At 47.0% G+C, this 27,607-nt stretch overlaps 1 protein-coding gene across 12 annotated transcripts in view; it reads left to right on the top strand.

The window, feature by feature from the left end:
- The window catches only part of RYR2 (ryanodine receptor 2), a 975,983-nt gene that overhangs the window by 422,552 nt on the left and 525,824 nt on the right, over positions 1-27,607 (top strand). For all 12 annotated transcript variants that reach the window (XM_074990102.1, XM_074990110.1, XM_074990109.1 and 9 more), the window contains 3 exons: positions 14,102-14,220; positions 14,449-14,582; positions 17,831-18,072. In XM_074990102.1, coding sequence (XP_074846203.1) covers positions 14,102-14,220; positions 14,449-14,582; positions 17,831-18,072 — 495 coding nt within the window. The remainder of the gene's footprint in view (positions 1-14,101; positions 14,221-14,448; positions 14,583-17,830; positions 18,073-27,607) is intronic.

Below are 27,607 nucleotides of genomic sequence, written 5' to 3'. Positions count from 1 at the left end.
AAGTGGAGTGCCCCAATTTACTTGGTGGTGATAGCATAAAATATAAGTGAATCATTTATTATCTTGTGGTAGGAAAGGAAAGGTTTTTCTGCATGGTGGAATCAGGTGTATCAAGTGCAGCAATGGGAAAGAATTTCAGATGGATATTTCCCCATCAAATGGCAAGATTTTGTCACAAATGAGGAGCTTTGGAACAGAGCAGGACAAGAACCACTTGATATTCAAATCAAGAGAAGGAAGTAGGGCCACACTCTCAGAAAACCATCATTGAACATAGTTCATCAAGCTCTCAAATGGAACTCACAAGGAGGACACAGAACAGGAAGACCTCAGACAATGTGGAGAAGATCTTCTGAGATTGAAGCACAACTGGGGTACTCCTTGAGTCAGCTAAAAGTTTTGTTCTGTTGTGAATGAGTGCAGGGAAGGGGTTAATCTTCCTGAGGTAACCTGAATCTCAGGTGAGCCAACGGAAGTGAAGTAATTCTGTTTAAACTGAGAACAATTGCAGTTCTTGGGGCTTCTTTTCTTTTGCAGATGGCAGGGAAAAAGACCCAGAGGGAAATGTCTCCGACTCAATTGGAATAAAAATTAAAAAATATCCTAACCATCACAAAATCAACCATAGCAGTGTGAATACAAGGAAAATGTATAGTTAGTTGTGTACAGGTTTCTGGTTATTTTAAATTTGGATGGACTTTTGGCTTGTTACCTTGTTGGCTGCTCTTTTTTTTTTATTTCCTCTTTTGAGTTGTTTGACTTGAGATTTTCCCCCTGTAGCTTTTAAGCTAAATCCCAGGGAAATATTTTTCTCTGTGTGCAGCACAGGATTTACTTTTCTCTTGTTTTGTGAATAAATCACTGTTGTAAGCAACTGATCTGATTTCTGTCCCCTAAAAAGAGTCTGTGCCTCAGACCAAACAGTCAGCTACTGAACTACAGGTTTTTGTGTCCAAGCTTACTCCTGAAGTGGGGTTAAGAGCTTGGGGTACCCCACAGGAAAACGTCTGAGTGCGTCGTCTTAGGATAGAGGGTTCTTTTCTCACTGGGTGGTGGAAGCAAATTATCCTCAGGGCAAAGGAATCTGTGACTATGGGAAGTTTTAAGGTAAAGCCTGTTTACAGGCAAGGTGTTTTTTTAAGTCTCTGTGTGGTCCAACTTTCTGCACTCGGAGTGGGAAGGAAGCCCTGACATGTCCCAAGAAAAAGTGAAGTGGAGGAGGAAATTAGATGACATATGCTCCGCTTGGAGTATGAGGTTAAGTAGTAGTAGTAGTAGTATTCCCAGGTACATCCTAAGAACTATGCTCCTGGAACGTAACTGAGGGTATATTTGCACAGCAGCCTTATTTTGAAATAAACTATTTTGGAAAAGCTGTTTCTGAATAGCTTACTTCAGAATAATGCTACTACACACAACATGCATTTCGAAACAGCACTTAGCAATTTTGAAGTACAGTATCTCCACACACAGAGTTGACTAATGGATGCTGAGAGGGTGAATGAAGAGAAGTTAAGTACAATTCAAAATGTTACTCCCTGCCCCCACTGGCCTTGGCTGAACCCCCTGGCCCCACATGGCCCCGGTTCAACCCCCTCACTCCAGTCCTGCTAACCATCCAGCTTACTCCCGCACCCCAGCACCTGGCTCCGGCTCACCACCCCCATGCACAGTTCTGCTTCAACCACCCTCCCCCAGTACAAACCCCCACAGCCTGGCTCACCACCCCTACACATGGCTCTAGCTCTACCCCCTTATCTCAATTCAATCGCCCCCCACCCCCTGCAGCCATAACCCACCCCAGGCTTAACCCCCGTGCCCCTCTCTTGGGGTCCCAACCCACCATCAGGCTTAACCCTCCCCATCTGCCCTCCCCAAACCCAGGACTTACCTTTCCAAAGGAGCTCCAGGTGCTCCTGTTGCTTCCCCAGTTTCAGAACATGCGTTCCACTGGGGGAAAAGCCACCTCTTGACTTACGCGAAATTCCAGTTATGTGAGGGTGAGTAGGAGCACAACCCTCGTGTAAATCGGAGCACTACTTTATCTGGTTCATCTCGGTCATAGGCTTGTGTGGCCCATGCAAGACCGTTTTTTTGTGAGAGATGTTCTGTAGCCTGTACTGGCTGCATATAGTTGCCACCCTGTAATTGGTAGCTGGCTGTTTAGCCACTGAAACACGGAGTTAGGAGTTCTAATAGATGGGAGTGAGGTTATTTTTTCTTTTCTTCATCCTAGTTTCTGAGAAGAATGAAAGCGTATCTTTTCCCTTTCAGCTGCTGGGAGGAACTAAGACATATGTCCTCTTCCTGTTGACACACTTAAGGCTACGTCTACACGTGCACGCTACATCGAAGTAGCTTATTTCGATGTAGCGACATCGAAATAGGCTATTTCGATGAATAACGTCTACACGTCCTCCAGGGCTGGCAACGTCGATGTTCAACTTCAACTTTGCACAGCCCAACATCGAAATAGGCGCAGCGAGGGAACGTCTACACACCCAAGTAGCACACATCGAAATAGGGATGCCAGGCACAGGTGCAGACAGGGTCACAGGGCGGACTAGCGCTTACGGGGCAACAGCTAGCCGCTCCCTTAAAGGGCCCCTCCCAGACACACTCAGCCTGCACAGCACGCGGTCTGAGGAGCCATAGGCGCACAGACCCCGGGCGCCGCAGTCATGGACCCCCAGCAGCAGCAGCAGCCAGAGGTCCACCCAGCCCTCCCGGCAGCCCTGCTCCATGCCATGCGTGAGGCAGCTGAGCACCTCCTTGCTACACCGGAGGAGGAGCTGCCCCCAGGGCAGCAGGGCTCAATCCCTAACCCTGCAGCACCCCGCCCGCACCCCGCCTCACACACCGGCGGCTGTGGAGCTACCCCACCAGCACCAACTGGTGGGAGCGGCTGGTGCTTGGGGAGTGGGATGACGACCGCTGGCTCAGGAACTTCAGGATGAGTCAGCAGACATTTATGGAGATGTGCCAGTGGCTCACCCCCACACTCAGGCACCAGGACATGGCCATGCGGCGTGCCCTCACAGTGCAGAAAAGGGTTGGCATCGCTGTCTGGAAGCTGGCCACTCCAGACAGCTACCGATCCGTGGGGCAGCAGTTTGGTGTCGGCAAGGCCACCGTTGGGGCTGTCCTCAGGGAGGTAAGAGTACCCACGGGGGGAGGGCAGGGCAGGGGAGGGGGGCCCGGGCAGGGGAGGGGAGGGGAGGCCAGGGCGGGGGAGGGGGGCCAGGGCAGAGGAGGGCAGGGGAGGGGAGGGGAGGCCAGGGCGGGGGAGGGCAGAGGAGGGCAGGGCAGGGGAGGGGGGCCCGGGCAGAGGAGGGGAGGGGAGGCCAGGGCGGGGGAGGGCAGAGGAGAGCAGGGCAGGGGAGGGGGGCCCGGGCAGAGGAGGGCAGGGCAGGGCCACGCACACCCTGCTCACCCCTCATTGGTGCTGTCCCATGTGCTTTCTCTGCAGGTTGTGCGTGCCATCAACGCCATGGTCCTGCACAAGCTCGTGAGGCTGGGGGACCCAGATGCCACCATCGCGGCCTTTGCCACCCTGGGCTTCCCCAACTGCTTCGGGGCTCTGGATGGGACTCACATCCCCATCCGCGCCCCGCATCACAGTGGAGGACGATACCTGAATCGCAAGGGCTACCATTCTGTGGTCCTCCAGGCCTTGGTGGACAGCCGGGGCCGTTTCCAGGACGTTTATGTGGGCTGGCCTGGCAGCACCCACGACGCCCGGGTTTTCCGGAACTCGGGCCTGTGCCGCCGGCTGGAGGCGGGGACCTACATCCCCCAGCGGGAGATCCCTCTGGGGGACACCACCATGCCCTTCTGCGTCATCGCAGATGCGGCATACCCCCTCCGCCCGTGGCTCATGCACCCGTACACGGGCCATCTCTCCGCTAGCCAGGAGCGCTTCAACGAGTGCCTGAACCGTGCGCGCCATGTGGTGGAGCGCTCATTTGGCCGCCTGAAGGGACGCTGGAGATGTCTCCTGACCCGCCTGGATACGGGCCCCAACAACATCCCCCAGATTGTGGGTGCCTGCTGCGCCCTGCACAATTTGGTGGAGAGCAAGGGGGAGACCTTTTTCCAGGGCTGGGCTGCGGAGGCCGGCAGGGCAGACGTCCAGCCACCTGCTGCCCCCAGTCGGCAGGTGGACCCCGAAGGGACCCGGGTCCGGGAGGCCCTGCGGGCCCACTTCAATGATGAGGCCGCGGGGTGAACTCTGCCCAGGCCCCCCACTGCCCGCCCTTTCCTCCACCACACTCCTGCCCCAATGCCTACACCATGGAGCACCCCACCGCACCCCCCTCCCACTTTTCCTGGACAAATGACAGCACGCACTTGTGGCTGAACTTAAACTGATTTTTCTTTTAGAACTTTTTTTTTTTAACTGTAAATATATGAAACAAGAACAAACTATATACAACATGTGGAAACAAACTAATATGTACAAATAAAACAATACTAACAAACAAGTGTCCTCATTAATAAAAAGAAAACCAGGGAGGATAAAGGGGAGAACTATTTACATGGGGGGGACGGGGCAAACGGGGGGCACCAAATAAGAGGTTCAAACTATATACAAGGGGGGGGCCACGTCCCGGGCCCCTCGCCCCTATAGCCCGGCACTGGGCGTGGCCGGCCGGGAGCCCCGCCGCGGTCGCAGCCCTGTCCGGGGCTGGCTGGGGGCGGGCCGGACCGGAAGATATGCCCGGCGAGTCTCAGGTGGCTCCAGGGGTCCCTCGGCGCTGCGGCCCTCGGCGGTGGGTGGCGTGGCGATGGCGGACGGGACGGCGACGGGCGGAGCAGCTGGTGGTGTGGCTGGTGGAGCAGGCAGGGCGGGCGCTGCGGCGGCCAGCGCAGCATGGGGGGCCAGGTAGTCCACCAGGCGGTTGAAAGTGTCCATGTAGGCCCCCCATGCATCTTGGCGCCAGGCCAGCGCCCGCTCCTGCAGCTGCAGCTGCAGCTGCAGGTGCTGCTCCGCGACCTCCAGCTGCCGACGGTGGATAGCCAGCAGCTGGGGGTCCGTCGCCGTCGGCCGGTGGTGGCGCGGGGTCCGCCGTCTAGCCCGCCGTGGGGCCGGTTGGTCCTCGGCCGAGGGGCTGGCCTGGAGCGATGGTCCCAGAGGGCTCTCCGGGACCACTCATGCCTCGCCGGCGCTCTCTTCCGGTCCTTCGGATGGTGCAGGTGCGGGACACAGGAGAGGAGTGGGGGAAGAAGAATGGAGACAGGCGTTAGTGTGGGCCCCGAGCTGTGGCCTTTGTTCCCCCAGCCCTGTGCTGCAGGTTCCCCATCCCCATCCCCAGGAGATGCTGCTGTGATGGATGGGGTTCAGGGGTCCCCCTGCCCTGCACCCCGTCCCCTGGTGGGAGCGACTCTCACTTCACTCCGCAGGGTCTGACAGCAGGAGAGGTTTCTTAGGCCACAGATGCCCAGTTTCTCCCAGGAGTGACAGCACCAGCTGTCGGAAGAGACAGTCCTTCCAACCCATCCTGGGGAGAAGACCCCAAGAGGTGCCCCTCTGGGATGCAGCTTTCCCCCTCCTCAGGCTGGCTGCCTTCCAGCTCTCCCTTCCCCTAGCCTCTACCTGTGGCTCCCGCCCCAATTCCAAGCCAGCTCGGCTCCTCCCTCCTCTTTGTTCAGGGCAGAGGTGTCACCTGCCAGCTGTAGCCCCAGGATCCTCCTTTGCCCCTGGGAGCTATTCGGCTCTTGGTGCTCATATGTAGCCTGAGTCTCCCTTTTGCACTCCCCCCACTCCATCACATGCTGCTGCTGCTGTTGCTGCTGCAGGGTGTCCCATCCCCTCCTCCCGGGGGCCCCTCGAGGTTCCGCTCCCCCCTGCCCCGGGGATGGGGCATGGCACTGTCGTGCGGGGTGTGGGGGGACAGGGGCTGATGCACTGCTGTGAGGGATATGGCCCTGCTGTCCTTGGGGCCATGGCCATGTGAGCATGTGGGGGGCCCTGGACACATATCTATTATCCCCCGCCCCTCAAGCCCAGGGGTGTACACCAGAGGGGGGTACATACCTGTGGGTCCACTCCCACGGTCTGGAAATCCCGGGGGGCGGAGGCCTGGCTGCTGCTCCAGGATGGCAGGAGGAGGATCTGCAGCCCGGATTCTGCGGAGGAGGAGTCCCCCTCCTCCTCCTCCTCCTCCTGCCGCGATGTCCCGGGGGTGGGCTCCGGGGGGGGCCCCCGGGGTGCGGGGCTTACCTCCGGGGCGGACTCCAGCTGCAGGGCCTGCTGGGGCTCGTTGGCGGAAGTATCAAGGGTGGCCAGAGGGGAGGAGGTGTGCCAGGGGCCCAGGATGTCCCTGAGCTCCCTGTAAAAGGGACAAGTGACGGGGGCGGCCCCAGATCGGCTGGCCGCATCCCGGGCCCGGGAGTAACCCTGCCGCAGCTCCTTCACCTTACTCCTGACGTGATCAGGAGTGCGGGCAGGGTGACCCCGGGCAGCCAGGCCATCGGCCAGCCGAGCGAACGCTTCTGCGTTCCGCCTCTTGCTCCCCATTACCTGGAGCAGCTCCTCCTCGCTCCAGAGCCCCAGCAGGTACCGCAGCTCGGCCTCCGTCCAGGAGGGGCCTCGCTGCCGCTTGCCAGCCTGGCTGCCCTTCTGGCTGGGCTGGCTGCCCTGGCTCCCCTTGGGGGGGTCCCCTGGGGGGGCTGCCGGGCAGCCATCGCAGCTGGGTGGGTGGCTGAGGAACGTGCAGGCTGGCTGCGTGTCTGGGCTGCCGCCTGCACGTTCCCTCAGCTTCCTGCACAGGAAGGGAGGGGGCGGAGAGCTTTAAGGGGCTGCTCCTCGTGGCCACCATTGAGCTGAGGGGCTGGAGAGAGCGTCTCTCAACCCCTCAGCTGATGGCCGCCATGGAGGACCTGGCAATTTCGATGTTGCAGGACGTGCAACGACTACACGGTCCCTACTTCGACGTTGAACGTCGAAGTAGGGCGCTATTCCTATCCCCTCATGGGGTTAGCGACTTCGACGTCTCGCCGCCTAACGTCGAAGTTAACTTCAAATTGCGCCCGACGCATGTAGCCGTGACGGGCGCTATTTCGAAGTTAGTGCCGCTACTTCGAAGTAGCGTGCATGTGTAGACACGGCTTAACTTATCCTTTATTTCTCGTTTGTGAGAAGTCAGAAAATAAAGTCTCCTTTCCTAGTTACAAAATGATGTGGATTTCTATCCTCTGCCTCTCTGATGCCTGTAGAGACAGGTGCTCTGCATTCTTTGGTAGTGGTTGATGATGCATTTTTCACTTCATTCCTGTTAGTATGTAGAGTGACCTGATACTTCTAATGAAGCTGCCTCTTGAAGAGGAATACTGTCTGCTTCCTTCCATAGCAGAGAGGGTGTAGATGCTGTGGGGTTACCACTGCCCTCATCTAGGAAAAAAGAGCAGCACTGAACATACATCTCACTTAGGCTGCATCTGCACTATGAGATAAATTCAAATCTAAGGCAGCTCGATATTGCAACATGACTGTCTTGATTATAAATACCATTAGCTTGATTTAGGGAACACTAATAGCGATATCACAATATTGTCAGTACATGATGGGTATAGCATCCAGCTCAAATTCAAAATTCAATTAAAGGCCAGTGTGGAAGCACCATATCCTAAAATTAAATTTATTAGCCTCCAGAGATGTCTCATATGTAACCCACAATGCTTCTCTCAGTTATCTGCTCTGGTCCCTGCTCTCCAGGTGCACCAGAATTAAGTAACAGGAAGACTGTGAATTGCAAAGTGGGAGCAGCGAGCCTATGGCTGTGGGCTTATGTTTCTATGAGAGCCTGAGAAATGTTTTTCTTTCTTTGCTATTAGCGCTGTGAGTGCATCTACCCATTACGAATAGCCCTGGCAGGGAGTTTGTGGTTCTGTCTCTATACTTATTTTTTTCTGCACTGCCTGGTGTCAGATGATACCCCACTGCACCACATGGTAACAAGGCTGTTGTGGGGGGTTGTGCTTGCATAAGACCCCATGAAACTTCTCAGTGGTTTATATTTGTGCGTGACCCCCCTCCTCCCATCCCCACAGGTGCTACACAGTTGGGGTCTTCCCCATGCTCAGCCACATCATGTGGGTAGCCCCCGACCAAATAGAAGGACACGCCTGCTGTTCAGTGCTGACCATGCTGCCAGGCAGTACCATAACCTGGCTTGCATGTGGTTAGGGCTCCACAGGTGGGAAAGATTTTCAAGGGCTTGCTGCCACCAGTGGGAAGTCTCCCCCAGGGACTAAGGTATTTGGATGGGACTACTTCAACTGGCCCCCCACAAAACTATTTTTGGGGCCTTTCTGCTGCTGCATGGAAGTCTCCTCCGGTGGCTAAGATATTCGCGGGAAATACTTCAACTGGCTCCCCACTGAAACCCCCTCAGACCCCTAGCAGTGGACCCATGGGGCTTGCTGCCTCTGGGGGAAAGTCTTCCCCAGCGACTCATGCTCAGGGGCTTGCTGCCATCAGGGGGAAGTCTCCCCCAGTGGCTCAGATATTTGGGGGAATACTTCAACATTTCAACCTGCTCTGCAGTCACAGACCACAGCCTCACCCCACCCCCACCACCAAAAATATTTTCGTGGGCTTGCTGCCCATTTTAGGCACCTGTTGCTTTGATATTTCTGTTATAAAATCTTTTTCCTAACATTTCCCATCTATCTTCGTGCTTTGAGTCTCCAAAAACACAGGGAGGAGGGCCAGCTGAGATTCCTGTTTCTGTTGTAAGCATATGAGATTTCACTGCCATCCCCTGTGTTGGCAACATCTGTGTAGTGAAGAGGGAAAACAAAAATCTTTTTTCCCTAGACTTTCCTATCCTTTTTCTTAAAACTTTGCACCCCTGCATTGAGAATACAGTCTGTCTCTGTGTTATTTTCAGGGCTCGGATGCAATCGCAGGAGGGGAACAGTCAGTGGATGGCCAGTTGAGAACACAGCCTGTGAACAGAAGCCTTATAGTGAACAGGGAAGCCATATACCAGCAACTCTCTTTTTTTTTTCCCCAACAACTTTACTATCAACTCTTTCTTCAAGCTTTTCAGCGTCCCTTTATTATTTTCAGGGGTCAGATGCAGTCACGGATGGGGGGACATTCCGTGGATTGCCAGTTGAGAATTCAGTTACAGAAGAAAGATTTCTGTAAACTTTTTTGCCATCTCTGTGGGGTGCCCTACTTTTTCTTCCTTCTGGTGGGAAAAATTGATGTTTTCTTAACATGGCAGGGGAATGAGTAAAATGCAATGTGAGAAGATATCAAAGCCCAGTGAGCATACCCAGAATGCTATGGGGATGAGGGAACTGTGGGATAAGTTCCCACAATGCACTACTGCAACAGTCAATGTTTGCCAGTTGAGTGTAGCAGCAAGAAGTCGACTTTGTGAGAAGCACGTGGGGAGGTGAGGATGGTCAAAATCAAATTAATAAATTCCAGAGTTACAAAATCCATAGTAAGAAATTCAGATGTATCTGGTTGTGTAGACACAGCCTAAGTCTGGATGCATTCTTGGAGACAAAGGATGGAACAGAGACAGAAGATCACAAGACATGTGACATGACAGGACTAACCTACGCCCTGTGTAACTTTGAGCTCAAGACTGCTTCTCAGTCCTCCTTTCCAATGCTGTGATTTTTGTTTTAGTGCCAGCAATAGTGGTAGTTGGTAGTAATTCACCGCATGTCTGATGCTTTCAGCTGCCAGTTATAGCTGCCCTGAAGCACTGGGACCTGGACCCAGTACACAAGGGATCCTGTCTTAATGCATCATTGTAGGGAACCAGTTTAAGTCTGATTGTTTTTAATGGCAATGACTGCTGCGTTATTGTTATGATAATTACATTTAATTGGGAGACTATAGGTGATTTAGTGGTTCTTAGTTGTTTGTGTGTCTTAATTTCGTGCTGATTTTATTTGTTTGCTCCTTAAATAAGATCAGCTTTGGGCTCCTTCTTAGCTGTGATATACGTGGAGAGGATGAAATGCTTCAATATGTTCTGCCCCTAGCTGTGAGAATATTCCCTCCAAACCAGTGACAAATACTGGGTCACTGTGCTTAGGAATCTGACATCTGCCCCACCAGCAGCACTGAGCAGAATTCAAAGTTCCAGCGTTCATCTCTTGTTAGTGTAAAAAATGTTCAGTCACATGTTTCAGACAAATATTATTCTGGGGAAATATAAATGAATCCTGTGTTTGTGTATTATATACTGTCTGTGTGTCTTATGTATGTAGTACATATGTAGGGTGAAATATTGGTCCTTGAAAAGCAGGGTGGATTGATTTAACTCAGGTTGATTTAAATCATTGACTTACATCACAAATAAATCAAGTTCCTGAAAAAGCTAAGACTGACTGTCCTTAGATTGCCCTTAATTTGGAGAAAGCCCATTGAGCTCACTGGCACTTCTGTTTTTTGAGAAAACAAATATAAAAAGAGATTCCCTTGGAAATTCTGAGCTATGCTGAACTAAAATAGGAGGTAGACTTTTGCGGCATCACCATAATGGTTTGTGGCCATGATGTTCCAAAATAAGAGGCATGTATTATGTAATATAAAATAAGAAAAAGACATGTAGCAGCAACTGAGAACTCTAGATTTCTCTTACTGCAGATTTCTGTATTGTATGCTTGAGTGATAGATTCTGAGCCTAGTTAAGTAATTCAACAAGCCATTAGGGTTAGGTAAACTAAACCTTTTTTCTAGCAACATCCAACACAGCGAACAACTTGGGACTTTACTTGTCAAATCACACTTATACTAACAGACATAGAGTCTTGAAGAATGATGCAGTCATTTAATTTACTAGCCATTTAATCCACTCAGCGATAGCCATATCTTCATCCATATTATTTTCTCCCTGACGATGTGCCGACCTACTCCAGGTCCTGTGGGTGCAGGTGGGGTGTGATACAGCGGGGGGGAGTCGGGTGTCCCGGGACCGACCACCCCACCTTTATAGCAGCCTTATATAGTGTAGCAGCAATATGTGATTCAGTGTATCTACTTTAAATCCTAGGTTTCCACAGTATTATGAGTACCAGGAACAATAACACTCCGATTGTGAACACCACAATGCCCTGTGGCTGTTCTAAGTCCCAATAATTCTCTATACAGCCCGAGCTAGTCCAGCTAGTGGTATTTACCGATAGTGATTGATTCATTTATTCGTAACTACAATTACTTAACACTTGTTATAGTTATTTATTTGGCATAGGCTAAACACTAGGTTGCATATAGCTGTGTATAATTACATGTGACTTACCAATAACATCCAATGCTCCCACATCTCACCAACAACTACGTTACAGCGGCCCTTCAAGTCAGAGATACGACTTGGTTGGGACCTTTCGTGGTGGTGACGTCCGGGTGATCAGGCTGGGGTCTGCTGTCTGGACTGGAAGTTGCCAGCCTCCTCCTGGTGTCCAGGAGCCCATACCCTTATTCCTGCTAAATCACCTTTTATACCATTTCTTACTTGAGGGTTCGATACCTGGCCAATTAAAGCGTTTGTTACCTAATTTGGGCTTTCTATCCTCCTGACCTGTCAGAACATGTTATAAGATTTCCTCTGTCCTTGGTCTTTTTCTGAACCTCCCCCTGAGACCCTCTGATATTGCACAACCAAGATGTTCTCTTTGGGGGGCTTCCAGCTACTAGCCCCAGCTGTTCTCTTTGGGGGCTTACTATCTGCTTGTCAGGATGTTCTCTTTGGGGACTCTCCAACTACTTGTCAACTTTCTGATTTCTTTCTCCTGGCCTGACTTCAGACCTTCCCACCGTTGTATGATAGCGTTCCAAGATGGAGTGTATGGTCATTCTGCCTTGCGAGTGAGGCCCGGCCACCAGGTGCTCGTGCTCCCACACTCCCCATGAGCAGTTTTTCTTAAGATATTACATTGTTGCAACTAGGCCCTGCCTCCTATTCTTGCACTGCTTATACTTGAAGCATTTTATTTTGTAACCCAGGGAGCAGATATCTTCAAAATATTCCCTGTTTGGGTCTTTTTTGCAGACAGAAGCCGTGATAATTTTTCTGCAGCAAAAGTGTGGGGAATATAGGAAGCTGTGTGTGTTTTAGTCCGTTCCACTGTCACTTTCTGTGCTGCCTGTGTCCCTTCCTATGTCTCTCTGTAGTTAAGATACTGTCTTAAAGAACTCCTCTGCCATGCTTGGCCAAGGTCCACCACCACATATAAAGAAGCAGAGAACAAAAACAGTCCTATAGCTTGTGTCTTTCTTTTCACATGTTACTTTTTAGTCTGCTGAAAAACAGAAATTGAAAGCCCTGAGTTTTGAAGAAGAACTTAGGCTGGACAGACTAGAGCCATTAAGTTCACTTTTAAGAGACTGTGAATGTATGTTTAGCATGTTTCTGATGAGATTTAATTATAACTAGTATCAGTTAGGTTGGTGTGGGGGGTAGCTGTTTTAGTCTGTGTCTGTAAAAATTAGGAGTCCTATATTCTCCAAAGTGCTACAGGGCTCCTCCTTTTTAATTGTGACTGTTATTTAATATTTTATTGAGGATTTTAAAAAAAAAAACATCTGATTTAAGTCATCTATTCTTATCCACCCTTTTTACCAGTTGGTGGGATTTTTCCCATTGACTTTAGTGGAGACAGGATTTCACTCGTATTTTAGCTTGCGTACAATAATTAACAAATACATCACTAGAAGTCAAAGTGAATTTTAATATACTTTTCTGTTAACCTTTCTCTTAAAGCCCCTTCTTCTGCTAAACTGCCAGTAACAATAACAGCATGATTTTCTTTTACTTCATTTGCTTGCTGAGTATTGTTGAAGGCAGCAATTTTAAAACTTCGTCTATTGCAGGGCAAATGCAATATGCAGTAATGTCTATGTATAGTTCTCAATATAATAAGATTATTGGGATGTCACTCTGTGTCATTCTGAAATCTAAAATGTCTGACTAAGTGAGGGAACTGCTACAAGCATGGATGAGAGCTCTCTCTGTTCAAAATAACAGGTTGAACCATCATGTTGTTTTCCAGTCTGTTACTATACAATTTTTAAATTTCACAGTCATTTTGACATTGCAGTTTACTGTAGCAACACACATCACAGATATAAAGTTCATACTTATGCCATGTCAAGAGTTGTGGACCATGTAGTACTGGTAGTATCTCAATCATTTATCATCCTTACCTGATACCTAATTTGCTGGTAGCAATTTTATTGTTTGTATGAGGGAGACTGGATGTACAATGGATAATCATCTCCTGTTATGATCAGTGAGCTTGAAGCCAGCAAGCTGGCCATAATTTCCCTACACGCTGGGAAAGGCAGACTGGGTAAGCTTAAGTTAGGGTGCGTGTGCCATGACAGGAAGGCAGGGTCAGGAGCCATTGGGGCAACCTCTCCCACCCCCTTCTCCCCTGCAGGGACCCTGGACAAATGGGTGTGTGTGAAGAAAAGTTCATTCCCACCTGCCCCATTCCCCTGTCTGACACTGTAGCCAGGGTGTGGGATTGGAGGGTTGCCCTAATCTGCCCAGCACTCCTTGTAGGGAGCTGGGTCAAGGCAGTGGGGCCTGCTGAGCTCTAGCAGGGGAGAGAGGATGAGGTTGTCAGTGCTTGCCCCTTTCTAGTGCTCCTGCTGAGGAGTGAGGGCCTGGGGTTTGCTCCAGTCCTGGTCCCCAGCAAAGGTTCTGGGCAGGAGGAGCAGGGCAAGCCCACATGTCTCAACCCCCTCTTCTCAGCTGGATTGCTGGAGCTGAGCAAGGCTCCACACCCTAACCCTGTTTCCCGGTAAGACCCCTGCGTGGGAAATGCCCAGAGCAGCCAGAATGTGTGGAATCAGAGAAATGGTGCTGCTGGGTCCAAATGACTGCAATGGAGGTTGGTATGTTAGAGTTAGCTATTGTGAATCGAAGATGTCATTTGTAAATTGCAATTTGTGAATGTGTCTGTTTTGCATTGACATGTTTTCTGTGTTTGTTGCCTAATAATTTCAGTCAGTACTCACTCTTGCTTCTCATGCTTTTACATATGTCACCTGGACAATAGCACGGGAATTCAGGTCGTGATGTTTTATAATCAGTGTGGTGTTATTACTTTTTTACTTTCTCAGGAATTCTGGAGGTTTTGCATTGTGTGCTGGTGGAAAGTCCAGAAGCTCTCAACATTATTAAGGAAGGACATATTAAATCAATTATCTGTCTCTTGGATAAACATGGAAGAAACCATAAGGTGCGCATGATACTCCTAAGAATAGAGAAAGTGTAATGAGTAAGACAAGCATGTAAAAATGTCTTTTTACCTGTAAAAATGAAATTCCAGATGGTTTAATGTGTAAAATGTGTATCCATTCAAAGAGATGGGGTATCAGTATAGTTCCTTTCACTAGTCTGGGCATGTATTTGATGTTCTAATATGATAAGAAAATTTTAGTGAAAAGAATTTTAATTTCTTTTATAGGTTTTAGATGTGTTGTGTTCTCTCTGTGTATGCCATGGAGTAGCTGTGAGGTCTAACCAACATCTAATATGCGATAATCTCCTACCAGGAAGAGATCTCCTCCTACAGACACGCCTTGTCAACCACGTGAGCAGGTAAAAGAAAAATATCTGTGTAATATAGATCTGCAAGGAAAAAGAAGGCTGCATTCTTCTGCTAAAACAGTATCTGTAGTCATTAAGATACTGGAACTACCTCTATGCATTTTTCTAAAGGTAATATGTTAACTGGTGTGTTATGATTTTGATGAATTATGTCTGTAAGTATCAGCCCCTGAGGCTGAAGTCCTTGGTGAGACTTGGCTAAGGGCAGGGTTCCCTGGTTCTTACACCTTAGGTGTTTGCTGCCATGTGTGCATGCCCTGGCTCAATGCCACTTTTACTTTCCAGCAGAGTCGAAAGGGGTTAGGGCTGTTTGCTTCAGTACTTGGCTTTCAATTACACCTATAGAGGCAGTGGCCAATAAGACCTGCTGTTTATGCCTGCAGGGTTCAAGGCTGTGCAGGCAGTGCACAGCAAGCATGGAAGTGTCCACTTTTGCTCTCTAAGGCTGCTCTCTAAGGCCTGCAGACATGTTATATGACAGCCATCCTTTCAAAAAATGGTTCTAGGTCAAACAGAAGTTACAGATGCTATGACAGAATTGTTGGGTGAAGGTCTCTGGCCTCTGCTATGCAGGAGATCAGTTGAGATCAGGGGTGGGCATTAAAAAAGCAGCAGCCCACCAGCAATAATCCCTAGCTGGTTGCCGCTACTATATTTACCTGCCCCTCTGAAGGTTTCAGGCAGCCAAAGCTCTCATTGGCTGCAAGTCACTGGGAGCTTCAGGAAGTAGCATGGACTTGGGACACTGTTTCCCACCACTCCTGTTGGTCACAAATGGTGATCCACAGCCAACAAGGGCTGCAATTACCAGATAAATGCAAAGGTGCAGGTAAATATACAAGTGGAGGCCTGGCAGGGCCAGTATTTACCCACTCCCGATCTAGATGATCACAGATCCTTTCTGTACCTGATTTTTGGAATTTATATTGCTAATTTTCACTAATGGCAGGTATACCCATGTGAATTTCTGAATTTTATTAATTAGTGAATGAGTGAACAAGCATTTCTTCTTTGTGTAGTATCTCTGTGGGTGCTCCACTCTGGGCTTTAAGTCGTGTGCCATGTGCAGGGAAGCCATGCCAGCCTCCGATGGCCATGCTTCCATCATTAAAGGTCTGAGTGAGGGACACCAGACTCAGTCCTGTACCCACCTTTCCAGCCTTACAGCGAGGGCTAGAAAGGACTGAGCCAATAGGCTCAAAATATACTTACACGAAAAGTCCCTCCAACCAGTGGTCTTGTAGCAGCCTCCTGCTAAAGACTTGGCACAGGAAATCAAAGGTATGGTCTCTAGTCATCCTTCTGCGTCAGTTGGCACCCCTCCTGTGGCAGTGGACCCATCTCCAGCACATTTCTGGCCTCCAGTGCTGTCTTCTCAGGCCATGCCAACAGAAAAATCTGCTGCAGCCTCCCCAGCACTATCCCTGCAGGCACCGCGGAAGAGAGTGCTGTTGGACCCAAGCCATAAGTACTCAGTACCTCTGATGCCATCAGCACCCTCAGCACTGCCAGCTTCAGGTGCCTCGACCCTGGGGCACAAAAGGTCTTCCAAGAGCAAGACCCCACACTCCGTGCTGGACCTGAAGCATAATCAGCACCACTCTCAATGGCCCCAGGACATGGCACTGCAAAACACCAGGGCTGGCACATTGCCCTACTCCTATGCAGCATCAGAAGCAGGACTGAAGTGGCACTGGGACACTGCATTGCCAGAACCACCAGCACCTGAGCCTGGAATGTCATCAAACTTCCAACAAACCAACTCACTGCCAAAAGCAAGTCTGACACTGCTCAGCTCTCCACCCCGGGCCTCTTCGGTACCACCCATGTCTTCTTGCCTGTCCTAGCGGTAAAGACTCTGATGTGCATCAGGAACCAGACCTCTGACCCCAGGAAGGGGCAATTCCAACTGTTGGAGTGTATTTTTCTCCTAACAGTCCAATTCCATGCACTCCACATGGCAAGACATGCCACCCATTATGATGTACCCACAACCGCCTCCACTGTGGTTCATGCACCATTATTCCCATCACCATGACCCAGCACCACAGTGGTCATCATGATAGGTGTGATCACTCACTCTCATTTCCCATCAGAACTGTCCAGGGTTTCTGAGGATCTTTCCCCTTTGCCACAGCCTTCTACATCAGCACCATATATGCTGTCCCAATGTTCCAGGACTCCTTTGCACCTCTCCTCCTCCTTGCCAGATGACGCAGTGTTTTTGGTGTTGCCTCCACCTGCAGATGATGCCAAAGCCTTTCAGGACCTCTTCCGGTGGGTGGTCCTGGCACATGAAAAGGACCTGCAGGAGGTGCTGATCAACCAGTACAGACCTGCATCCTGCAGCCACCTTCTTTCTCTAGAGTAGCCATGCCAATGGACTAGGCCATTGTGAACTCCACCAACATTATTTAGCAAATGCCCCTACAAATGAAATGGCTGACAAGAAATACTATGTAGTTTCCAAGGACACAACATTTCTCTTTACCCACCCGCAGGCAAACTCGCTAGTCATGGATGCTATCTGAAACCAAATGAAATTGTTCTGTTCCATCCCCCAGGACAAGCCAAGCAAAAAATAGGGTATTATTGGTCCTTTCTAGCCCTTTCTGTAAGGCTGGAACAATGGGTGCAGGACTGAGTCTGGTGTCCTTCACCCATACATTTAATGCAAAAAGCATGGCCAATGGAGGCCCGCATGGCTTCCCTGCATGTGGAGCACCCACGGGGACACACATTTCAAAGAACCATCATTACTGCACAAGGTGAGTTATTTTACAGCTTTGTTTTAGTGTTAGTTATTGCACTCAGAGTTAGTGTACATTGTGTCAGTATAATGAAGCCACAGTACTGCAGAGTGAGATGACTCTATGGCATCTATTCACTCCACTTTTTCTGAAGGTTGAGTGGTTGGGAAAGAGTTTTATTGTTCTGCATGTAAACTAGAGGGCATGCAATCTGAATTCGTTAAGCTGTAGTTAAAGTGCATGGTATAATTACGAGTATTTGATCAATAGTGCTGGTTTAATTGCTGAAACTTTCTATTTTAATTGAAATATAGGATAAGCTGTTCCACCGTTAATGTTGAAGAACTCTTAATTTGGTTCCTTACTTTAGATGAAAGGGACATATATTCAATAAACAGTAAACATAAACTGGGAAAGTAAAGTTTAACTACTGGAATGTGTTCTTTTAATTTGGTTTTATGGAAGTTGATCTTTTCCCTTTTTTTCAAGCATGAGACCCAATATCTTTCTTGGGATCAGTGAAGGCTCTGCCCAATACAGAAAATGGTACTATGAGCTTATGGTGGACTACACAGAGCCCTTTGTGACAGCAGAAGCAACTCATCTTCGAGTGGGCTGGGCTTCAACAGAGGGCTATTCACCTTACCCTGGGGGAGGTGAAGAATGGGGTGGAAATGGTGTTGGCGATGACCTCTACTCTTATGGATTTGATGGCCTTCATTTGTGGTCAGGTAAAGCATTTTTAATATACCTATTAAACGGATGTGATACAGGCATTTCCACTAAGTTTGTGGTATCCAGCAGTATCAAAAGGAATGATGTATGTAGATGAATGCTCGGAGGACATTCCCTTTGGGGTAAAATGTAGAATGAGACCCAGTCTGCTTTTTAAGTTGACTACTCTCATCTAAAAGGCAGTTTTATTCAAACAATGTCATTTATAGATGGAGTCATACCTGGTTTCCACCTAAGGCTTTTTCTTTTTAAACAGTGCACTATACAATGGTACTTTAAAACTTTAAAGGAGCAGAAAATCAAGTCTGACAAGCATCCCCACAGTGGGAGACTGGATTTCTAATTCTTGGGTGATATTATAAGGCCAATGTGAGAGTTTTAGGCCATAGGATTTTTTTTTCATTTCTTTGAGGCATTGATTTTAGTTCAGAAGTTTAGAAATACTTAAAGCCAGACAAGGTAAGCAGACTGGCCTAAGCATTCTCCATATGTGATGCATATTGAGTTTGTTTGACTATATAGTAAGGAAATTTTGTCATGTATTTTAAAACTATTTCTCTGTGTTTGTGTTCAGATAAGTGGGAATAGATTGATGGTGTGGTTTTCAAAGCCACCCACAAGATATGAACAAAATCCTTATGGAGCTTTGAAAAATTGTGTAAATGTACTGTAAAATGTATAAACTATTCCAGTAAATGCAATTACAGGATATGGTGTGAGAAATTTAGACATTGGATATTACGTATTCATGCATGTGATGTGTGAGAATATGTTATCTTAATATAAAATATTATTTTACCAGGTATGGAGGAAGGAAGAAATAGGCTATTCAGTAGTGATAAAATTACCTTAGTTGCAGAAATTTAGACTAGTTGCATGTTTCATGACTGGCTTGTATGTTTGGACTAGAAATTCAAAAGCATTGCTGGTGCAGAAGAGAATCTGAAATAATAATTTTACCCCATAGGAAACAACAGGAGAACACATGCAATTGGAATTACTCAGTTTTGATTTTATTTCTGCAAAACCCCCCTTTTTTTTTTATTCTGGACTTAGGCCATTGTGGAGCTATCGAAGTATCACAGAGAAGAAGATGTTTTCCATATTTGTCATAAAGTTTTTTCTCTTATTCTAAGAAAGCCTATACATAGCACAATATCCATAAATTTCTATCCTCTGACATTTCCCCTTTTGTCATTATCTGTGCTCCGCATGTTCATCCCCTGAGCTGAACTTTTTCATACCCTTGTCCTAGTCATGTCTTCCTCTGTGCCTCCTGCAGACTGGATAAGTTCACTAGCTGGGGCTTTTGTCCCAGTGACTGAGGCTGGTGAACTATAGAAATCATGCTAGATGAAAAAGGTGTCTTCTGCACAGAACTACAAGTTGTTAGTTCTCTATTTAGCTGGACCGAAATTAGAGCTGTGTGATGGTGAAGAATTGGATAAGAGCCTTAGGTCATCATTGCAAATTGGAAGTGAAAGCAATTATTTTGAGGCATCATTGTGTGTTTGTCTGTGTGGGAAAGAGAGAGAAAATCTGCATATTTTTATCTGGTGAGACTCATAAACCGAGTTTGGTGTGGATGTTTGTTGCCTTAATTAATGTTTTTAAATGGTTGTAGTGTTAGGATGTGCACTTGAGCATTAACTAAACTTGAGGAGTGTGTCTAAATAGTGCTCAACCCTGCCTTTTCCCTGCCAACGTTGCAGTCGTGGAGCCTGTATCAATGAGTCAGGCTTGTGCTACGGAGCTAAAAATAACTGTGTAGGTGTTTGGCTTGGTCTGGTACATGAGCTCTGAGACTTGGCAAGCTTGGCTTCAAATGAATCGTAATGAGATATCCCAGAGATTCAGTAGCAAAGGAGCTCTGGCATAGGCAAGAGGTGCTGTAAGGAGGGGTATCAGAGGGGTATCTGAGTTAGTTTATATCTTCCAAACAAGAAGTCCTGTGGTACCTTATAGACTACCATATTTTGGACCATACGCTTTCATGGGCAAAGACCCGCTTCATCTGGTGCCACAGGACTTGTTGTTTTTGTAAGGAGGAGAATGCTTCAGGAGCCAGAAACTATTTATATATAAAGTAAATGAAAAGGCAGAGACCAGTTTCATTTTTGAGAGAAGACCATAGAAATTTTCTGTCTCAAGAGTCCTCTTGTACTCTCTTCTTCTCCCAGTAATCTTATTTTTATGTAAGGTTGCTGTTGTATTTCCAGAATTAAATGTATGATAATCTCCTTGACGTGTTTTTGTCTCAGAAGGGGTAACATAGAGTACTTATTTTTGTCCATGATAAATTGCACTCAAATGTCTAGCAACATAGTAGACTGTTGCTTCTTAGTGCTTATCCTGGAAAGGTCAGATAAGAAATGCCAATTACCATAAACAAGACAGAGGAAAAATTATTCTTCCAGTTGACATAAAAGATTTACTTTGATATGTTGTTATGACTGTTACTATTTAATATGTGGAGAGAGACCCACAGCTGCTCCCATGACTTGTGCCACTGTTGAGGAGATGAAGATAACAAGAAATCATATTTGATTTTTAAAAATCCATTTTTGTGGAGTAAATTTCTAGGATTAATAGTAATTATTCTTTTATTGAGTAAAAAGGAGATTTAATTAACAGTGACATTTTATCGTTGCTATGAGAAGAATGAAAATGACCACTCAAGTAATCTCATGCCACAACAAATAACCTGAACAGAGTCATGATATAAGTAATAAACTAACCAACTTTCCATTGCATGCTCCAATAATTTATCCCCTCAGACCACTTGGTTTCCAAATGCCTGGGGAAAGAGGGGGAGTCTGAACATCAAACAAGATTACAGGGAGTAGAACTCCAAAACCTATCAGACATCAGGTGTGGACACCTGAATCCAGGAAAATGGAAGGGCATGGAAATACACTGGTGAAATTTGGACTTTTTATCAAGATCTTTAGAGTCTACATTGGAAGTATTTCATCAGAGCTCAGCCAGAGATTGGCTATGTAGTTTAGATTCCCAGGCCAGGTCACAAGTGGCCTGCTGGTTGTATAGAGCTAATTTAAAATTGTCTCAATCATGCCTGCTCCTATTAAAAAAAAAAAAAAAAGAAGTTTTAGTTAAGATGGAGTGCCCAGTCCCTGAGATAGCTTACCAAAAGGAAGGAAAAGAGACATCTGGGGATCACACAACTTCCTGTAATCGCAGTGCTGCAAGGGGGTGAGTGCTGAGCAAGCACTGTTTTCCCAAAAGGTTCCTGAGACTCATTGCCACAGAAAGGGCTTAGCTTACAAGTAGGAATTTTCACAGGTAGCCTTGTAGGAAAACACTCAGTTCTCTCTTTAGCATCCATATACTGGAAAGCTCATGTGGTAATGACTGAACTACCCAATGGCCCATCTTGCTGAGGAACAGTTTTCTGCTCCTAGTTTGAGATGCTATTAATGGCAGGTCCAGGAGTTTAGCAATAATACAAAATGTGGGTATCAAGGTTGCCTTCCCACTCAGACACCCTGAGTGCAGAAAGTGGGGAGCCACAAAAACCTTAAAAATACCTGGTCTCTGCAGGCTCTGCTTAAAATAGCTCTCCAAAGTCACAGATTCCTTGACCCCAGGAGTAATCACCACCACCACCACCACCACCTGAGTGAGAAAGACCCCTTTTAACTCAGGAAGACACACTTGGCATGTACACAGACCCTTCTCTAGGACACAGGAATCAACCCATTGCCTTACGAAAAGTAATTTAGTCACAAAATGAGAGAAGAAAACTGAAAACTTCTTGGTTGCAACATAGAGAATTACTTCCTGTGATTCAGCTTAGAAGTTACAGAGCACAGGGGAAAGAATCAAATCATCAGCCAAAGCAACTCCACACCAGGTCCAAAATAAAAATAACCTGATTGCATCCAACTAAACATTTCCTTTCTACTTACATAGCTAAGGCTGATTATGAGATGGCCAAAAGATTTACTAGATTCATTCAAGCTGCTTAGGATCAATCAGGTATATCTTTTCTGCATTAGCCGCACAGACAAAAGACCCCTCAGACTGCAATTGCTTTCACTTTAAAAGAATTTCTCTTCCTCTTATTGGCTTACTTGACTGCCCCCCACAGACAGAGGGCCCTCGAAGGATTAACCCTTTCCCTGCATTCATTCATGACAGTTGGGGTCTGCGTTGAAACTTAATGTAATCCTTTAGTGATGGACAAGGATTGCTGCAGTGGCACCACGCTCACTACTGTTATGTGGACAGGAATGAGCAAACCTGCAGATGTATTAGGGATAAGTCATCATGCAGGAAAGGCTGCATGACTCCACCTCTGCAGTTGGGATCAATGTAACTGGATTCTTGAGGTAGTGAGGAAACTTATGGGGAGGAGGAAAGAAAAGAGCTTTGCATTCTATCAATTGTAGGAAAAATAGCTTCCCACTCTGTAGTATTTCTTTTTTCCCAGGTCCCAAAGGCGAGGTACCGCGAAGGATGAAACACAAAGACAAACATAAAGACAGCAGGGGACCAACAGTTCTGAAGACTGAAGGCCCTGAGTTTATTATTCCCACAGCTTTTATAACCAAGTGAGAGCACATTATTATGAGAAAAGCAATCAGCTATAATTCAACTAGCTCAACACATCTATCTCTAGTAAAAGCACATCGTTCCTCCCAGTCCTTGAACATGAACTCTTAGAAAACACCTGGTTCAAGCAACACAGCTCCCCCGTGGCTTGCCTCCAAGAGAGCAAATGTTTCGTTTGCAAAACATGTTATGTTGCTTCAGATGCCAAGAGTCCAGCTGGGCCTGGGAGGCAGGTAGGAGGGAAAGGCAAAACTCCTTCATCTCCCCCTTTTTGTTTTCTTGCTATTCTATGCAGCATCAGGGCGAAAACGGCAGCTTGCTGCTTACAAGCGGAGGATAGATTTCTACCTTTCCTCCAGACTATATAAAGCAAAAGCAAAAGAATTAAAATTAGGCCTGACAATAATAAGGCTGAGCCTCCCAATAGCTTAACATGTTTAAGTGGATTCAGAGAACTTAGGCCATCTGCAATGCCATTCAACAAATTCGACCCAGAGAGCAGTTCTAATTTCTTATCAAAAGTGGTAAAGATTCGGTTTTGTAGTTGTTGTATTTTAATTGACAAATGTCCTTGACCCAACAAGTGTTTTTTCACATCTGCCCACGGGAAGTGGGTATCATTATAAGGTAGAGGGGTAACACAATAAGAGGATACATTCCAATCACATTGCATTCTTAGTTGTTTCTGCATGCTAAGTATCTGATCGCCAAGCATTATGACAGCCTGCTGAAGGTCGGCCATCTGAGAGGCTAGCTGGCTATCAACTTGGCGTTGGGAAGTCCAAAGTTTATCTGCGTTAGCATGCCATTCTTGTACAAATTCGGTGGTTTGAATCGTTTGATGTAAAGCTGCTCCAGATACCGCTGCCGTGGCTGTGACAGCGATGAATCCCATAATCACGGCAATTAGCAGACCGATGAATGGTTTGGCTTTTTTAAGAATTTTGCTTATGGCTTGGTTGATAAAGTACATCTCAGGAGACCGCTGCCAAGACCGAGGCATTTGAACGGGAATCCATACTTCAGTCCGTGCTTTTAGCAAATACATCCTATCTCGTGAATGGTTAAAGGGAATAGAATGGTTAATACATGTACAAAAGGAACAGTTATGACAGCTAACAGAGAAATCGCTCTTATTCCATACTGCAGGGCCAATCATTACCAAATACGGCATGCGAACGCAAGCCTGGACATAATGGGTAGAGTTGAGATGAAATGTGACGTTTGAGGAGGTATTATTTTTTCCTTGGGTATACATCCCTCTCCATGCTCGCACAGGCTGCAGGGCTGTGGCTAATTTCCATAACGAGTCATGGATGGGGCCAAAGGGCAAGTGAGGGGCTGGAGGGGACATACCACCTCCATGCCAAACAATATTTCCTTGGGCACTTGTATATATACTATTATTTGCCTTATGCCATTTGAGGTCCAACACGGTATTCTTTCGCCGAGCCGAGCCAACAGGGCTCCAATCAATGAATAGCGCGGTTAAGGGGAGGGTTAGGCACATATGCCCAGTATGTGAAATTTTGTGTTGATGCACTTACGGTTATGGTCAGTACCGCCAGCATGGCCAGAAACAGCAAAGGAGCCATCTTAGGCTTCTGGGTCTCAATCAGCACCTTCTCGGCTTGATTTGTTGAGCCGGGACCCAGCGTGTTTCTCCAAGATCTGTAAAGATACAAGCAAACCCTCTGCCCCAGATCTTAACCGTTCCCGGAACCCATTGTCCTTCATCATTTTTCCAGTATATAGGTTGATTCAAGTTCTTTCTTTTGTTTGTAGACCAATGTTTTTCTGCAGCGGACATATCATTTATTGTGGAACTATTTAAAAAATTAAGAGTAAAGAGAGCCATATGTAATTGCTGTCTGGGTGTTATTTTTCCTAAATGTGATGTCCATATTCCCCCTTTTTGTTTTTTTATTATGTTTTTGAGTGTTTTATGGGCTTTTTTAATGATTGCTTGACCCTGAGGGTTATAAGGAATACCTGTGGTATGCTGTATAGCCCATTGTGCCAGGAATGCGGCAAACTGCTGTGAGGTATAAGCAGGCCCATTATTTGTTTTAATGTGTTTGGGGACGCCCAAGATATTGAATGCCTCTAATAGGTGTTGAATCACATGACTTGTGGTTTCCCCCGCCAGTGGGGTGGCCCATAAAAATTCAGAATGCGTATTAATGGATGAGTGCACAAAGCTTAATTTTTCAAAAGAGGGGATATGTGTAACGTTCATCTGCCATAAGTTGTTAGCATTGAGCCCACGGGGATTTACTCCTGGGGGAAAGGTAGGGGTAGTAAGAGGCCCACACGTGGGGCATTGGGCCACTATTTGCTGTGCTTGACTATGCCGTTGGATGGGGGGTCGGCAAAGGCGGTGGTAAGTCCACTGAATTCCATGCTTAGTAGCCCACTCTTGTACTACTTTGTTTTTAAAGTGTGAGCTGTTGTCAGACTGGATTTCATGGGGTGCTGGGACAATTGCTGTTAAGCGGTTTAGTCCCATAATTGTGAACAGTCCTGTTGCCAATGGGGCAGGGTATGCAAACCAATTTTTGAAACAACTTTCATTCCAGTTAAGAGGTGCTTACACCTTTGCCTGGTAATAGGAAGTGGGCCAATGTAATTAACCTGCCAGGTTGCCCATAGTGTTTTCCCATCTCTTAGTCTGGCAAATCACTGTCCTTCAGCTGTGTGTTTTCAGGTTTATAGCACAGATAGTACAGGCTTGCAACAGGTCTCTAGCCTGTTGGTGGGTGATAGGCCACCCCCTAATATGTGCTTGCCGTACGAGCTCATCACTCCCTGTGTGCCCCAGAGTCTCTTGTAGCCATAGGTACAAACGTTCCCCATCTACTTGGGTGGCAGAGATCTGGGCTGCTGCATCTGCCAGGTTATTTAGCTGTGCAGCCGAGGTGTTATTCTTTTGCTGGGCTGGCGCATGCCCTATACTTAGGGGTTGCTGGGTGGCATGGTGGTACTCACTAGGCATTCCCATCTTCCATAGAGATTCCTTAATTAAGGTGGAGTTCTGTGCGGTATCAGCTTTCCAGCATGGACATTCCTCTACCCATCCCGAGAACAAACAAACAATAACCAGCACAATTTTTAAAAGATTTACATTTGGGTAGCTGAATGAAGCTCATTTATAACTTTAGGAACAGTCCTAAAGGCAGAAATCTGGTTGCCAGAACTGTCTTTACAGGTTTGCCCATGTCGTGGGCTTGGCAGACAGGGCAAGCCAGACAGTAGTTTGGGCTACTTAGGAGAATTTGGAAGCAAACCAATTTGCTTGAACAGCAGTAATCATCCCCCTGCTTCGCTTACATGAGTCAGGCTGTGGTGCATGCAAGCAAGATAAAGGAGAAGGACCTTGGGTGCAACCAGGCAGCCGTCCGGGGAGCACCAAAGGTGTTCAGGATGCAAAAGGCATTCATCCAGTCTCCAGACAGTTTCTTCTGAATTTAGGGCCTGATCTTAGAATAGTGCAGTATCAATAAGGGTTGCAATAGGCGACTGGGAATCTGTAAAAATGGGAAACAGTGAAGCGGCCCAAGGGCTGGAAAGGTCTGCAGCTTTAGCTGCTGTCAGCCAAGGCATTTAATAAGGCAGCAATATACAGACCATGTTGTTTTCATAAGCCCATGTGTATTTTAGCTTACCAACATAGACAATTTGATAATGCTATTAATAAGATAAGCACAAACATAAAATACAAAACCACATTCTTCATTTAAAAAAAAAAATTAGGATGTTTAGGTTGTTCTTCAGTAACTACCAGCTTTTCTCTGTGTTTCTGAAAGACAAAAGAATACTTTTCTACCCCCTTTGGGGTGGCAGGTTGCATATTGGAATATTCCATTTACAAATATACTCAGTTCTTTCTAAACTCTGCAAGTTACTCACTCTGAATTTTCTCCAGACCCTTTAAAGTTAAGGACTTACTCATTTACTCTTAACCTCAAATCACATGCTTATTTTTCAAAATGACATGTTATTGGATATTACCATTTTAAGTATTACTAAAGGAATTTAGATCTTTTATTCCTATATTGAAAGGTGTCCATATCGGAAGGCGTCCCCTCCTTATGGATGCACCAGCAGGACAAACAGACAGACAGACAACATTGAACAAAACTCCATGACACATACACATACACCACAATATAAATGTTTACACTTTATAACACAAAGAGTTAAAAACTTGAACTAAAGCTTTTAGACTTGGGCAGTTTCTTCAAGGTCTTATAATCTGGGCTTTTGTCCAAGGAGCTGTATCTCACAGCCAGATACAAAACTACTCCAGTATTCCTTTTTCTCTTTTAATTTACAAGCAGTTCTCTGCTTACAGAACTGCAACCATAATTCCTCTGATAAAGCCCCGTTTTCGTTAGGGACCCCACGTCCGACTCCTGTTTCCTCTAAGGAGTCTGGCGAGAGGGGGTGACCCCCTTCGGAGCCAGACTGCAACGGCTCTAGGGCAAGGACTACAAGATTGCAAAGAGACCAAATGGGGAGCGGGATAATTTCCCCTCTTTGGTGCGCTCGGCGCAGAGCTTTCATAACCAACTTCCATTGTTTTAAATTTAGAGCATTTTTTCCAGTTGGGGTAAACCAGTAACAATGTTTACAGACTAGATCAAAAAGTTTCTGAAATGTAGTTTGTTTTACTTCTACTCCTGAGCTTCTCAATAAGGTCTGAAGCAATTGAATATAAGAGGAGTAAGAAGATGGGGAATTTCCCATCTTGACCCTGCCCAAATCCCGAAGGTCTGACTCACCCGGTCTAGAAATCCCCTTCGGTCCCTCCGGCACTGATACACCACTGTTTCCGTCTCATGGACGCCTTTCGCCTCCAGGTCCCTGTTCGGGCGCCAGATGTAGTATTTCTTTTTTCGCAGGTCTCAAAGGCGAGGTACCGCGAAGGATGAAACACAAAGACAAACATAAAGA

This window comes from Carettochelys insculpta, chromosome 3, assembly GCF_033958435.1.
Source record: "Carettochelys insculpta isolate YL-2023 chromosome 3, ASM3395843v1, whole genome shotgun sequence".
Taxonomy (NCBI): domain Eukaryota; kingdom Metazoa; phylum Chordata; order Testudines; family Carettochelyidae; genus Carettochelys; species Carettochelys insculpta.
Note: the sequence above shows the minus strand (reverse complement) of the source record. Positions and strands in the feature narration are given on the sequence as shown.